Below are 14,521 nucleotides of genomic sequence, written 5' to 3' on the forward strand. Positions count from 1 at the left end.
TTTCTTTCTCCCAAAAGGATAAAATAATTCTAGAACTTGATAATAGCCATCAAAGCAGCCAACCAGTGAACTCAATGACCATTTGACATCTCTGGACCCTTGCTCCATCTCTGACGCTATTATACTGATTCTGGAAACACTGATAATTTGTCCCTATTGAATCAGCTACCACACTCCTTGTGGGCAAAATCTCCAACTGATATGGGCAAATTTTGCAGTCCACCTCCCATCAAGATTCAAATAGATCCTTCAAAACTTCTTCCCAGAATTAATCAATATCCTATAAAGAAAGAAGCCCTTCAAGGCATAAACCCTGTAACAGAAGATTACAAGGCTCAAGGCCTCATAATCCATTGGACTCCCCCTTGTAATACTCTGCTCTCCTTCTCAAGTCTCTTCACAGGAAGACAGCCTCCACTTCCTAAAGCTTTTAGCCTTAAAGGGATATAAGGTCACCAAAGAAAAATTGCAGTTTGCTCAAACCCAGGTTTGATATTTAGGGCATCTGATATCAGAACAGGAAGTACACCTACATCCAGATGGACTTCATGGTGACCTAAGTTTTCCAAAACCCCAAACTGAGTGCCAAGTGCGAGGTTCTCTCAGGCTAGCTGGTTATTGAAAAAAATGTCTACTCAATTGCTTTTGGCATTTAAAACCTCCGAGGGCTGGCAAGACCTTAATGACCATCCAGTGCAAGCAGCCTCTTGATAAAATGAGCGGTTTGCCCAAGACCATCCACTCACCGTGAGGACTAGAGCCCAGTCCAGAGCTTTTCTCCCCTTGCTATGGCATCCTTCCTTTCTTCCTTTCCATTTCAGCGCCATTCACTGGGGGCAGGACTGATCCCTAATCGCTTTTATGAAGGGATTAGGCAACTCAGGAGGGTCAACGGGAGAACCTGTCGGGAATGCAAGACCCAACTATAGGCCGTGGAGGTTGTGTATAGGTCCATCCCTGTGCATCTGTCCAATCTGTCATCATGACTCTGGCACTGGAATAGTGACTCGTAATTAAAAAGCCCCTTTCATTAGTGGCAATAGGTCTACTGGGATGCAGTGTAGTTTTTCTGTAGCTGAGGCTGGGGTTTCATCCCAGTTCACAGGCCTTTCTTCTACTTCACTGCTTTAAGGTATAAATGTCCAGTTCCTAGCTTAGTTCACTGTGCCCGGTGAGACCTAATAGGTTCCTTCTTTGGTTTAGTGAACTTGAGTACAAAAAGCATTAGTTATGCAGTTTTAATTACTTTTAAGCCTTAAATGAGTGATGAAATATAAATACCAATTAACACATCTAAGGCTTCTTCAATTACTTTTTTCCTTGCCTTTGAAATAATAAAGGCTGTTGTTCACAGCTCCAGTGTGGACAGTTCCATTTACAGCATTTATTTCATCTAGAGTCAAAATAGGGACTATAGGGAAACCAGTGTGCTGTTCTCACCTCTGTCCTGGCAGTAAATTTCCATGCATCGTGTAAGATGTTACCAGCCAAAGAACATTGTCCAAATAGCATGCAAAAGAAAATAGTATCTGTATAGGTTGAAGAAAATTCAAGTAAATTCTTCACTAGTACAAGGGAAACAAGACCAGCTGGATGATTCCCTCTACTTCCTCCCCTTCCTCTCTTGCACAATCGGGATTAGTTTCTATTTGTTTTCATTTAGAACAAAAAGAGTCAATTAATCAAATTTTCCTAAGGAAAAAAAAATTTAGGCAATGCATGGGTGAAGAGTGGGGAAACCCAGATGCACAAATTCTGAAACTCACAGCTGTGCTTTCACATCTTGAAATAAATGTTTCCAAGAATGGAGGCTTCCGTTGTTCACATTTAAATCTTGAATCATGTAAAACTCAGTGACAACTTCAAAGTCAGAATCCTTGTTTAGGATACTTAAATCTCATATCTAATACTTAGAAGACTTATGAGAAATTCTTTTCAATCCTGAGAGGCTAAATAAGAGTTCTATTGGGAGGTAGAGAGAGGGCAAAAGGAAACTGGACTGAGCAAAACCAGAAAATATTTATATGAATGTTCTCAAGTCAATTAACTGACCATATTAGACTCAACTTACATAAGAAAAAAATCACGTGGGGTTTTTGTAAGTGGGACTTAATACACAATTCAGCATTAACACTAGGTCATGTTTAAAATAAATTAATCCAGACTGAAAACGTTTGGCCACTAGGAAAACCAGAGTTTTTGCTCAAGTTTGTTCAATCTGATGGCTTTCTAAGTAGTGGTGGAAATGACATGGGAAGAAATATACAAGATCCATTAATGCAGAAGCATCTCCTTTTGAACTGGGAGATCCTAAAGCTCATTTTATTTTTCACTTGACTCTTCAAGTATTTGGAAAATATCCAAAAAGTAAAAAAATCTTTTTTTTTTTTTGTAGTTTCTACTACAGAAACTATTTCTAATTTTTTACTTGCATATATTTATGTATATGTCGTGACACAGTATAAGCAAATTTCAAGGTTAGTGTAGCCAATCCAAATTAGTGTCATAAAGGTAAAAGGGAGAAGCTGTTTCTCATCAAGTTGCATCCCGTGAAGACCAAGGACTCATTTTAATGACTTGTCAGAAAGGGGCTAACTGGTAAATAGGCATCACACCCAACTCCAGGTTGAATGATCAAACTGCTGATGTTACAGCTCCGATGTCCAACTTCCTCAAAACTTTTATTTTAGTCAAGGTCAAAGTCATCTTGGGTGGCTGACTATGCTCCCAGAAGTAAAATTTGAGACCCAATTTCTCCACTTGCCACAATCTGCATCATCCAAACTTTTTCAAGGATCTGATGCTTCTAAGGTGAACATTTTAGCTCGATTTCTTTTGAGTTGGCTGCTAGGAAGTTAGGGCCAGATTTGTAGCCTGGTTCTAACATGCATTTTGTGTACAAAGTTCACTCCTGATTTAATACTGTTTTCTCCTTTGTTTCCCCTTTACTTACTTATCCTATGTAAATTTTGTCGTGTTGCACCGTTATGTAGCTCTGTAAGCCCTCCTAAAAACTTTCTGGGAAAAGACAATGCATAAACAAACTTTAGCTAAGTTTTACCATAATCAGGATAAAAGTGAATACGCATACTATATATCACAGGCTGATTCAGGTCAAAGATCTCAGAGATTTAAAAAGGGAAACATGTCTTAGCAAATTCATATTCTGCAGGATAAAATTCAACTTATAGAAATCTGAATTTCAATAGTTAAAAGTAAATGTAAGATGGATTCAAACTGCCCCTAATCAATGCTTTCTAGAAGTTTCTGAATTTCCAAAATGGTTCATGAAAAAATTGAATGATTCAGGTTTTAAAAAAAGTCTGCCTGGAGAGGTGCCTGGCCATGGTACGTTATAGCATACAGGATAACCAGAGGTGGAATCTTTATTTCACAGGTTTCAAGATACAGTACAAAACGAATCTGTACATCTCTCTATTAACAGGATTTGTTTACACAATTATATTACACTTCACCAGCCTTTATATTGAATTTAATTAAATACAAAATAAATTTACAAAAAGTCTACCATGGTGCTCTTTCCAATGCCAGCTTACGGTCTTTTAAAACGTCTCCTAAATATTGATAGTGGTTACACCTTGATCGTATCAATATTATGATTTTTTTATTTAAATCAAAGAGAATAGTGTCATCTTGTTATTCCAAACATGAAAACTGGTGCATGAGAGGTGACCCTGCACACAACCGAGACATCCTTCTCACGCACACATCAGGTTTTTACTTGTGCAAATAGTCACTTTAAAAATACAAATCATTTTTACTTGGAATATTTTCAATTCTCTTGAAATACCAAGTGGAAGGAGAAATTTAGCTTCTTTTCGAGGACTACTACACATTTAAAAATCAGGTAGTGCCTCTGACAATATGATATTCAGAAATTTTGTATTTACATTTGAGAGCAATGACTAATGAAAAGTATTTTCGTGAAAATAGAAGTTTCTTCTGCTTTATTTCTTGCACAGTTGTAGTCATAATATTGTATAACATAATTAAATTCACTTTCAAAACAAACACTAGCTGTTATTGGGACAAATGTAGCCCACGTTGCTCTTCTTGGTAGGTAAAGGGGCTGTTTCTCTGAAGCACTTTTTGTTTTGAAATGTGCATGTGAAATGTTAGTCCAAACCTCTGAAAAAGGTTTTCTGCAGATGTAGCTAGACAATATAATACACATGCTACACACATGAAGAGCTGTGGTCTTCATTTATAGGCTTGCATGCATACTTCCAAACACTGGTTTGAAGAACAAACATGAGGAGCAAAGAAAGGGAGAAAAAAAAAGCTTATACAAAATACTTAAGTTTCCTGGAGGCAACAGCAGCTCCTTAATTAAATAAAGCAACAGATCATGGCCAGATCACCAGCAGAAGTTTCTACAACTTCCCAATGGTACAGAGATAAAATGGCTTAGCAGTAAAACTCTCACAAATTAACCTTATATGCAGAAGGGTAACACATCCTCAACAGTATTAAGATTAATGACTCACAAGTTCATCTAAATAATAATGAATTCTGAAAAAAAGAAACCTTTTGGTTTATTTTTCTGTGCCATTGGATATTAACCAAAAATAAGATAAGCCTTACCCAGAATACAGAAACAAAAGCTCCAAAAACAAAAAGGAAAAAAAAAACAAACCAAACCCCAAACCCCAATGCTACCTTTGTTAACATAAAACAAAAAGCAAAACAGATAGTCTCAAGACTCTGGAACAGTTGACTAACCAAGAAACCAAATGCACAAGAGAATAGAAGCTAAGTAGAGTACTACTGTCATCACCTTGGAAGGCAGGAAGACAGGCTATAAAAGGGATCGGGAGAGAAGGGCTACCACGGAGAAATGAAGCCGTACTCTGCTAGCTCTAAATTCTAACATTAAAACTCCTGAATCCTGGAGTTAGTTTAATGTCACTGACATTAACTAGCTTTAGTTACTGTCATTTTATTCAAATGGATGCCATTTGATTAGGTAGGTATTGAGCATTATTTTAGGAGAAACACCAAACCCAGTTCCTATTTGCTTAGGTATCATGTCTCTTGTACAGAATGAAAAAGGGAACAAAGTGTTTTGAGACAGTCTTTAAATGAAGCCATAGGAACGAAGTTATTTTAAATTTACCATTCAAATTTCCAGTAGCAAATGACCCAGGGTAAAACAGGAGGTGGACAAAAGCCAAGAAAAAGATCTATTTGGGAGATTAATAAAAAGGACATGGCTAGTGGTACACTACCGGGAAGTTATTGCCTGGAGAACAAGACCACGCTTTCCCACCTGCCTCTGGGTAGTGCACACTGCTTTAAGAAATGTTTTTTCAAAGTACTAACAGAGGGAAGTAAAGATAGAGATAAGAATGCTGCTAAAGGAAAAATTAGGTGGATGGTAGAAAAACATGGAAGTTTAGTTGTTCAAGTTTTAAATAAAACAGTTCCTTCGAAATGAAGCGTGGTTGCTACTGTGGATCATACTTATTTTGAAGGTTGGGGGAGAACAGGCAGGGGTGAAGACATCAACATACTGTACCGACTGTACTCAAATCTCTAATGTAAGAGATCAAACAAGTCTTAATATTTACATGAGCTGCCCAAAGCAACATGACACTTCTGAGGGTAAAATTTCTTACCTTTCAGATCTGCATTTATACATATGGTTCTCGCTGTCATCACCTCTTCCTATTTAGAAGCAATTATCTAGGAGGAAAGTTTGCTTACCAGGTTTCTCATAATACTCTAAACACCAAAAAAGCACACTACTTCACATTTAGAGCCTTCATGCTCATTACAGACTAATTCACTCTAGTTCTAAATACAATCTCTACTTCAAAAACCAAAGTCTTACAACTCTTCAAGTTTTCTGGCAGATAAGGGGTTATGGAAAAAGAGTATAAAGATTAATATAAACAGATGAGGTCAGCAGGCACAGAAAGCCTGCTCACACACTAAGAGAGTCTCAGGCCAGATACAGGCTGGTGAACGCTGCCATCCGACAACAAAAAGGAATACAATTTGGTTGAAGTTTTAATTTTTTCATTTGTGGTATGTGACCTTCTCTGTTTTCTTTGTTGTTGCTGTCGTTGTTGTTTTCTGTAGTACTTAACCAGACAATTCTGAAGTGTAATAGCCTTGATTTTCCTGATGTTAACAGTGCGAGGGTGGTGAATACAAAAGCTAAGCAAGTGGTTGATCTTCTACTGTAACATCAAACTGCAGAAATAAAAATCTCCCTGAACAGTACAAACAGGCTTTGGCTTTCCTCAACCACTGATTTTAATGCATCTCAGATTCTCTGAGTGTTAGTATTGTAATGGTAGTCACTGTATGCCATAGCTTGGCAACAATATTACATATTTTAAAAATTCAGGAGGGTGGTCTGTTCTTTTGCAATAAGAAATGCAAAGTAAAATAAATCCTGGGAGCAAATGCTTCAACTTTTGGGAAAGTGTGTCTGTGATCCTGGTACCCCACTCAGAGTTCTTCAATATTGTTTTCTAATCTCTCCCCTTTAGTCCATCCTCTGGCTTCCAGATAAAGGCTCTGTATACTCAAAACAAGCAAGCAAATTACATTGAGTAATTTGGGACAAGTTCACGTGTTAGCTCAAGAAGTCAGTTCACAATGTTTTCTATATATTCCATTCCAAGGAAATGAAGTTCACATAAAACTCTTTAACATGGCCTTTCAGTCTTTGAAGGAGAGAAGTATGGTATAAAGTATGACAATCACCAACAGTAAGAAGCCTCCCAACCTTGCCTTTTAAAGTAACAAATATGCTGAATACGTATACTTGCATGTGGCCTGGTAAAAGTTCCTCGGTTATCGCAGTTCTGAAACACTTAGAAGGCTTTTTTTTTTTTAACTTAAAAGGCAAGTTCTATTTTCAGACTTTCAAACATGTTAAGGTTAAATCTGCAACTAACTGGGTTTTCCTTTTTACATCGATCAGTTTTTAGTGTCGACGCATGAGACCTTAAAGATGGTTGACAGAACTTATGCACATTGAAAGAATGACCAAAAGGACCCAAGAAAGATAGCTGGACACAGCAGACATTACCTTGAGTGTCTCACATGTTTCCAGGAAAAAAAAAGGGGGGGCAGGGGAGCCACTGAGAGTTGTTATTCCATACGGCACTGAAACGGACATTCAACTCAGTTTAGGTAAGAGTTACTTATCCCTGAAAATAAAGGCATCAGATTCTAAGCAGCTTTAGGAATTCAATGCTTCCTCGTGCCTCTTCCAGGAGGTGGCCACTGATCCAAGGTCCTAAATCAAATGCAAGTGTTCTTGGTAAACGATTTCCTTGTTTGTCACTGGTCAAGGCTGGCCGCCGTGGGTCACTGTGGTGGCTGCTGCTCGGGTGGCCCCTCCTGCTGTGGTGGTGCTGGCCGTGGCCCGGGGGGCCTGGGGACAGGCACGTCCTGGTGCTGCCTCTGCCTGTAAGCGATAACTGTCCCCAACAGCAATGCGATGATGGTCATGAGGTAAAGGTCCCACTCAGGTCCCAAAAGCTGGTCCATATCAAGCTGGGTGAACAGATCTCGAAGCTTAATGAGAAAAGTATAAAAATCATTATGATCATTAAAATGTAATAGAAGGAGCTAGGAAAGTTACATCACAGATTAGAGATAAATACACAATTTATTATATCAATTGGTTTTAGTAACATTTTGCAATGTGTTCCAAAAAAAAAGGGTTTTACTAAACTCAGAACTACCATATGACCCAGCAATTCCACTCCTGGGTATATATCCGAAAAAACAGAAACACTAATTCTAAAAGATACATGCACCCCAATGTTCATAGCAGCATTATTCATAATTGCCAAGATGTGGAAGCAACCTAAGTGTCCATCAACAGATGAATGGATAAAGAAGACGTGGTACATATATACACAATGGAACATTACTCAGCCATAATAAAGAATGAAATTTTGCCATCTGCAGCAAAATGGATGGACTCGGAGGGCATTATGTTAAGTGAAATAAGTCAGACAGAGAAAGACAAATAGTGTACGATATCACTTATATGCAGAATCTAAAAAATACAACAAACTAGTGAATATAACAAAACACAAGCAGGCTCAGATATAGAGAACAAACTAGTGGTCATCAGTGGGGAGAGGGAAGAGGCGGAGCGGCAATATAGGGGTAGGAGACTAAGAGGTACAAACTATTAGGTATAAAATAAGCTACAAGGATACATCATACAACATGGGAATTACAGCCACTATTTTATAACTGTAAATGGAGTATAACCTATAAAAATTGTGAGTCACTATATTGCACACCTGCAACTCTATATAGTATTGTATATCAACTACACTTCAATTCAAAAAATAAAAATAAAACCCACCAGACTTTAACAAAGGATCCAATCTAATAAAATTAAGGATAAAACAAGACAAAAATATAAAGACAATGAGTTCAACTGAAAAAAAAAGAAAGTTTTAAAAGCCTTCAACTGAAACTCAAAATAATGTCTGAGGACCAGAGCTATGGTTCCTTTCCATCAGTAACCTAACGCACTGATTTCCAACCATTTTTCGCAGGAAATATTTGAAACAAACACTGGGGACAATGGAGGACCAAGGGGGGGCAGAAATCAGCATCTTGGCACACCTCACCTATAACCTATTTCTAGTGTTGACACACTAGCTAAAAAAGCTCTCTTCTAATGAAAGCAGGGCTATTTTACTACTTCTCTCATGTAACTGAAGATGACAGGAATTCAGAAATTCAATAGCTGAACAAATAATGCTTTTTAGTTAGGATTTAACTAAATATTTAACAACTGAAATTGAACTTAAAAGTTATTTTCTTCATCTATGATATTTTAATTGTTTTAGTGTCACTTAAATTATTCCTGGTATTTTCTGACTGATGCTTACCCACAAAGAAAGTAAATATGGGGCATAATCCTTTATGTTTAAATAAAATTACATTTAAAAGGTCCCCATAATATAATATTTGTAGGTGCAGGTGCTAAAATTTTTCTGTAAAAAAAATTATAACAAACTATTCACTGTGTTCCCTGGGGTGGGACCCACAATAGGAGACTTTGTTTTTCTGTATTTTTTGACTTTCTTACCATCAATACTTATTACTCTTTTTTTTTTTTTTAAGTTGGAATATCTAGGTGGTAGGATTACTGGGCATTTTATTGTCTTCTTGGAACTTCTGTATGAAACACAACAACTTAACGTGGTGTATACATGACCAAATCCCAGACTGTTATCAGTAGTTTATTACTAATGAAAGCTGTGAGAGACAAGGGTCTGAAATAGTCCTGAGACAGAAAGAGCAGGCGGCCACACTGTTAGCTTCTCAGTTAAAGGAACAAGGATCCTTTGAGTTAACGGAGTGTACAGCATACCCTGGCTCACGCTATTGAACAATTATAAATTTGACATTACAAATGTATAAGCAATCAAGAGGACAGAGGCCACCATCTCCAGCCCTCTGGAGCCCTATACGTGGAGGACCTCAGTGCATGTGCTAGGGCTGCAAAAGGGAGAAGTTGTCGAATTTCTCTTTATAGATGCTGAAGCAGCATGGACTAAATTTACATCTGTGTAACAAAGAGGGAATGCCCCTTCCGGAATCTGGTGCTGAAATGGTGCATCAACTTGTTCTAAAAGATATTAACAAAAGGTTGAAACATCATCCTTTTCTGGTCTGGCGTGAATTAAAGTTAAATAGCCCTTCTTTTTGCATACATTTTAGGACTTTCAGAGTTAAATGCTGCACCAGTGAATCCATTAGGAGGAACGATAGGTACTGTAAACAAAACAGAAAACTGGAGAACCCAAGAGAACCAACATTGTGTTGGTAACTAGAGTTGGTAGTTTTGAAGAGAATGGGTAACCCACCCATCTCCTAGCAAAGTACTATCATTAAGCATATTTAAATAATTCAAGGTATTTTTAGAAAATATAGTTTCAGTGGTATTTTTAACATGTTCCACTATCAGGAGAATCTGAAGTACAAGAGCCTGGACAGGTTCTCAGGTTCACTTCTTTTCATGTCTTAAACTCTCTTTTTAAGGGGCTGGTCTGAGTCACTGCTAGGCAGTCATCTGATTTAATGTTTACTGGAATTAGTTAACTACTATTTCAAATTGCCATGGTTTAGTCTCAGTTTTCCCTAAACCAGGAAACATCTGCACCAATGAAAAATGCTTTAGCACTGGGAACCATTGTCAAATGTTACCTGGGAACTGTTAAGTGCTTTGTGGCTATACTCATCCCTCACCTGATGAGGTCCCTTCATCTGGGAAGAAGGAAAGAGACCAGACACTTGCAGGTCCTTCCTCCCCTCCCCCAACTTTGCAAAAACGAAACTGTGGACTGAGAAGGTTACATCATTTGTATTTTAGTTAAAAGAGACATGGACCACTTACATTTGTTTCCCGTATGTACTGCAAGAAATAGACAATACCCAATTTGCAGAGTGCTAGGAAGACTGGTACTTGTGCATCTGGGCTGGCTTCCGCTGCCATGTCATAAAAACGTTTTGCAAGGTGAATATCCTATAATACGGGTAGTAAACCAAAGTTCATTTCTTGTTAAACTAAGTAAAAATAATTACTATTTATATATTAGGAAAGTTTATTTTACCTTTCAAGTTTCATTTTAAAATTTCCCTTACCTAAAGAAAAAAACCCAAGCTTTAATTAGGTAAAATTTGTTTAATTATCTAACTGCTTAATTTTGAAAAACTTAGTTGAAAAATTTAAAAGTTAACTTGTGTTCCCCTGATCTGACATCCCACTTGCTGTGCAGATACGGTGGACACAGCTATATACCTATGCATAACACTGTTAACCTGGAGACTTCCAGGGGTGACCTGTAAGTCTCAAGTTAATATTTTCCTACTTAAAACCAGTCAGTGTAAGCAATTCCTGGTTTCAGTCTGCAACAGTGATCTTCAAACTGGGGTAGACATACTCAAAGTTTTCCAAGGGGTGCATGCATGGACAGTGTTAAGGGACTTGCATCCTGTGTTTTCCTGTCTTAGATGTATTTCTATAAAGGGCAAAACAAGTCATTACTAATTTTGGCCCAGGTTGGAGTGCTCTGCATTTAGATAAGTGGTAGAATGGGATGGTGGGAGGTGCAAAATTCTCATTTAACAACCTCACTTCTCCCATCCCCTGACTACTGTCAAAGAATACCAAACTCATAGGTAAGAATTCCATGAGACATGGGAAAGAAAGGCTAAATATTAAGACTGACTTTTTCTACATATTTAAATATAAGCAGTTACTTTCAGCTATTCTCTATACTTGTCCCTAAGGTGAATCCTTTTAGTTAAAAAGAAGAGCACCTTCAAATAACAGTAACAGCATGGTCAGTGTCTTTGACTTTTTAAAAAATGTAACAAATTTTATTTGTAGTAATATTTCAGAAGACTGCCCTGCATCTCTCTCATCCTCGAGCACACACACATATTGATATCTACACTGTTATTTAGGATATTAAGCCAAAAACAGATTCATGAAAACGGAAAAGTATATTTTTCAAGATTCATGATAACGGAAAAGTATATTTTTCAAGATCATGCATCAAACTTTATGTGATCTGCAGACTCTGTGTGGATGATTCAATAGGGTAATTAAATCTTATCTGTCAATCAAATCCTGAATTATTTATTCCAATTATAACCAATCCTCATCTTGTTTAATACTTAATATTTTTCTATCTATACTGGATGCTGGACTGATTAGCTTTTAGAGTATGAGTATCTCTTTTATTTAAAAAAACAGAAAACATAAGAAAAGGTGATCATAATGTCTTATAAAAACGAATGAAATTATTCTGATTTTTATACATGATTAATTATTCTTAAAAGCTGAATCCCAGGGTTCCCTCCCCTAATGCTAATCAAAGGAATTCTATCCCTTTTATCATAGTCTTTATTCATAAGAATTTGTATAAGCTTTACATTACAAATTAAATTATGAGAAAAGCACACTGATTAATTTTCTTGTTTTCTTGTTTTACAGCCTATTATAAAAACAGACTGTTACATTACTTTAATTCTGATTGTCTTTAGCAAATTATTACTAAGCGTATAAAACCCATAACTTACGGGTAATCTTTACATTAGGCATCAAACCCATATTACTTTTATTTGAATTAACAAAGTCAGGCTTTCTGATAGAAACTAAGTCTGATTTGGCTGACTGATCTGACAATGCAGGGAGGCTTCAACAACTATGTTACATGGCAGAGATTGTCCATGAACTGAACGCACTCAGCCTGCAGCTCCAGATTCTTGATAAAACTATATTCAAGTATCTTATATTAATATAAATGTAAAATATCAAAACTTACATATTGGAATTAAAATACTCAAGTGTAATAAAATAAAAAAGCACTCTGACAAAAAACAGTGCATTAACAAAATGAAATGAACAACCTTCTAGATTTAAAAGCACATAAGGTCACAAAGTGTCTCTAAGTGACTGAATGAGCAAGGAGTATCATTAGCTATTGATAAGCCTTGGGAAAGCCTTTTAGACATCACTCCCAGAAACTGAGAAAGTATGAGTCCAGTGATCAGGGAACACCTCCTTTTGCAAGTCTCTAGTTTCCAAATCTTTGCTTTCAACAGAACTGAACAGAGGCTTAACCAAGTTATCAAGTGACAGATCATTAGAAATAATTTTAATGACAGATCAGTCTGATTTTTGGCATATGTTATGGACTAAATGTTTGTGTATCCCCAAAATTCATATGTGATACCCTACTCCCTAATGGGATGGTATGAGGAAGTGAGGCCTTTGAGAGGTAATTAGGATTGGATGAGGTCATAAGGGTAGAGCTCTCATGAACGGAATTAGTGTCCTTATCAGAATCCCTAAAGAGCTTGCTGCTTCTCTCTCGCTCTTTCCTCTTGAGAGGACACAGAGAGAAGAGGGCCTTCACCAGACACCAAATCTGCTGGCACCTTGATCTTCAACTTCCCGGTCTCCAGAACTGTGAGAAATAAATGCCTATCGTTCAAGCCACTGTGCTATAGTATTGTCACTGCAGCCCAAACTACCAAGACAGCATATAACTCTAAAGCAGTTTAAAGAATTAAGTGACCTTACTATAATAAAATTCTTCCCATTCCCATATACTTATTTATGTGAACAAGGTTCCAGTCATATATTTATAAAATGAAAACAAGAATTAATGGTAAACCTGTTCCATGATACTTAGGCTAATTTTTAAAAATGCTCTATTTATCTCATTAAAAGATACATTTTCAATAATTACGACAAAAAATTTTATTAAATTTTATAATATTATGAAGTTGATGAGAACAATAGTATATGAATAACTGACAAACTATGGCTAATAATATCTCGAGAATTTTTCTTAATACTTAAGAGCCTATAATCACAGGAAATAAAATTCAAATTTGAATTTATACACTTTTTTGTTTCAGATAAGCATGATCAGTGATCAGTACATTACACTGGTATACAATTCTGTGGGAATAATGGACTAAAATATAAATTCAGGGAGAAAAGAAAAAGATACTATTTTCATTTAACGAATTTGCTGTGTATTTTTAAAAAATTAATAATGGGGTTATCAAATTATTTTGGTACTTAAAGTAATTTAGTCATTTTATTTATAAAAATGTTAGTGTTTAAAATAGCTAGGACTTAGACCCTTTGAAACTTATGATGAGATATTTTAAATGTCAAATTAAAAATGTGCAAGAGGTTACACAGTTTTTCAAAATTATTTTAAGGGTACACAGGCAAAAACTTAAGACCACGGGTCTAAAGAACGTTAGGCTTCATTAGGAAGGTAAAAGAATGAATATATTAAATTCATTTCAAAATAATCTAGAAATGATAGAATTTGGCTATTGATGGACAGTTTCTCAAACAGCAGTTATCAACAGAGGCAGCACTGCTTTTCCGTTTTCATGAATCTATCTTTGGCTTAATATCCTAAATATAACAGTGTAGATAGATATCAATATGTGTGTGTGCTCGAGGATGAGAGAGATGCAGGGCAGTCTTCTGAAATATTACAAAACTGTCTCTTAAGTTAGCACCTAAAATCTGAGCACATTCTAAAGCAAACCTATTTCCTATAAAAATGAAGATGTTTCCCCCCAAATCACAATTACATTATCCATACATTTGTTTCAAAGTCACACTCACCTGTTTAATGCCTAGTCCTTTCTCATGCATATATCCCAGGTTAAACATAGCTTGTGCACTGTGCTGCTGCTCAGATGCTAGGCGATAATGAATAAACGCCGTCTCATAATCTACGTCAGTGCCAAATCCATAGAAATGGTAGTCTCCAAGCTTAATTCTAGCCACAGTATAGCCTGAAACAAAAGGTAAATGCAAAACTGCCGATAAATAAGGTGTGTTGAAAACAGACCAAACTCTTATTTCTCCTCCTGCTAACATGTTTATATAAACTAAATGTTAATTTGTAACACACAGACTTTATAACAAATTCTTCAGCCAACATAGAAATTCAGTAAAAAT

General features: G+C 36.5%; 1 protein-coding gene across 5 annotated transcripts in view; it reads right to left on the minus strand.

Annotated features, from left to right (window-relative positions):
* Nucleotides 1-3,368: 3,368 nt before the first annotated feature.
* The window catches only part of SEL1L (SEL1L adaptor subunit of SYVN1 ubiquitin ligase), a 56,628-nt gene continuing 45,475 nt past the window's right edge, over nt 3,369-14,521 (minus strand). For 4 of the 5 annotated variants that reach the window (XM_022576378.2, XM_089908060.1, XM_089908057.1 and 1 more), the window contains 3 exons: nt 14,183-14,355; nt 10,412-10,540; nt 3,369-7,557 (listed from right to left, as the gene is read on the minus strand). In XM_022576378.2, coding sequence (XP_022432086.1) covers nt 7,348-7,557; nt 10,412-10,540; nt 14,183-14,355 — 512 coding nt within the window. In that variant the 3' untranslated portion in view covers nt 3,369-7,347. The remainder of the gene's footprint in view (nt 7,558-10,411; nt 10,541-14,182; nt 14,356-14,521) is intronic. The other variant, XM_089908059.1, reaches the window with a different exon arrangement.

The sequence above is a fragment of the Delphinapterus leucas genome, chromosome 2, assembly GCF_059928025.1.
Source record: "Delphinapterus leucas isolate spDelLeu-1000000601 "Yukka" chromosome 2, BTC_Dleu_Yukka2, whole genome shotgun sequence".
In the NCBI taxonomy this organism is placed as follows: domain Eukaryota; kingdom Metazoa; phylum Chordata; class Mammalia; order Artiodactyla; family Monodontidae; genus Delphinapterus; species Delphinapterus leucas.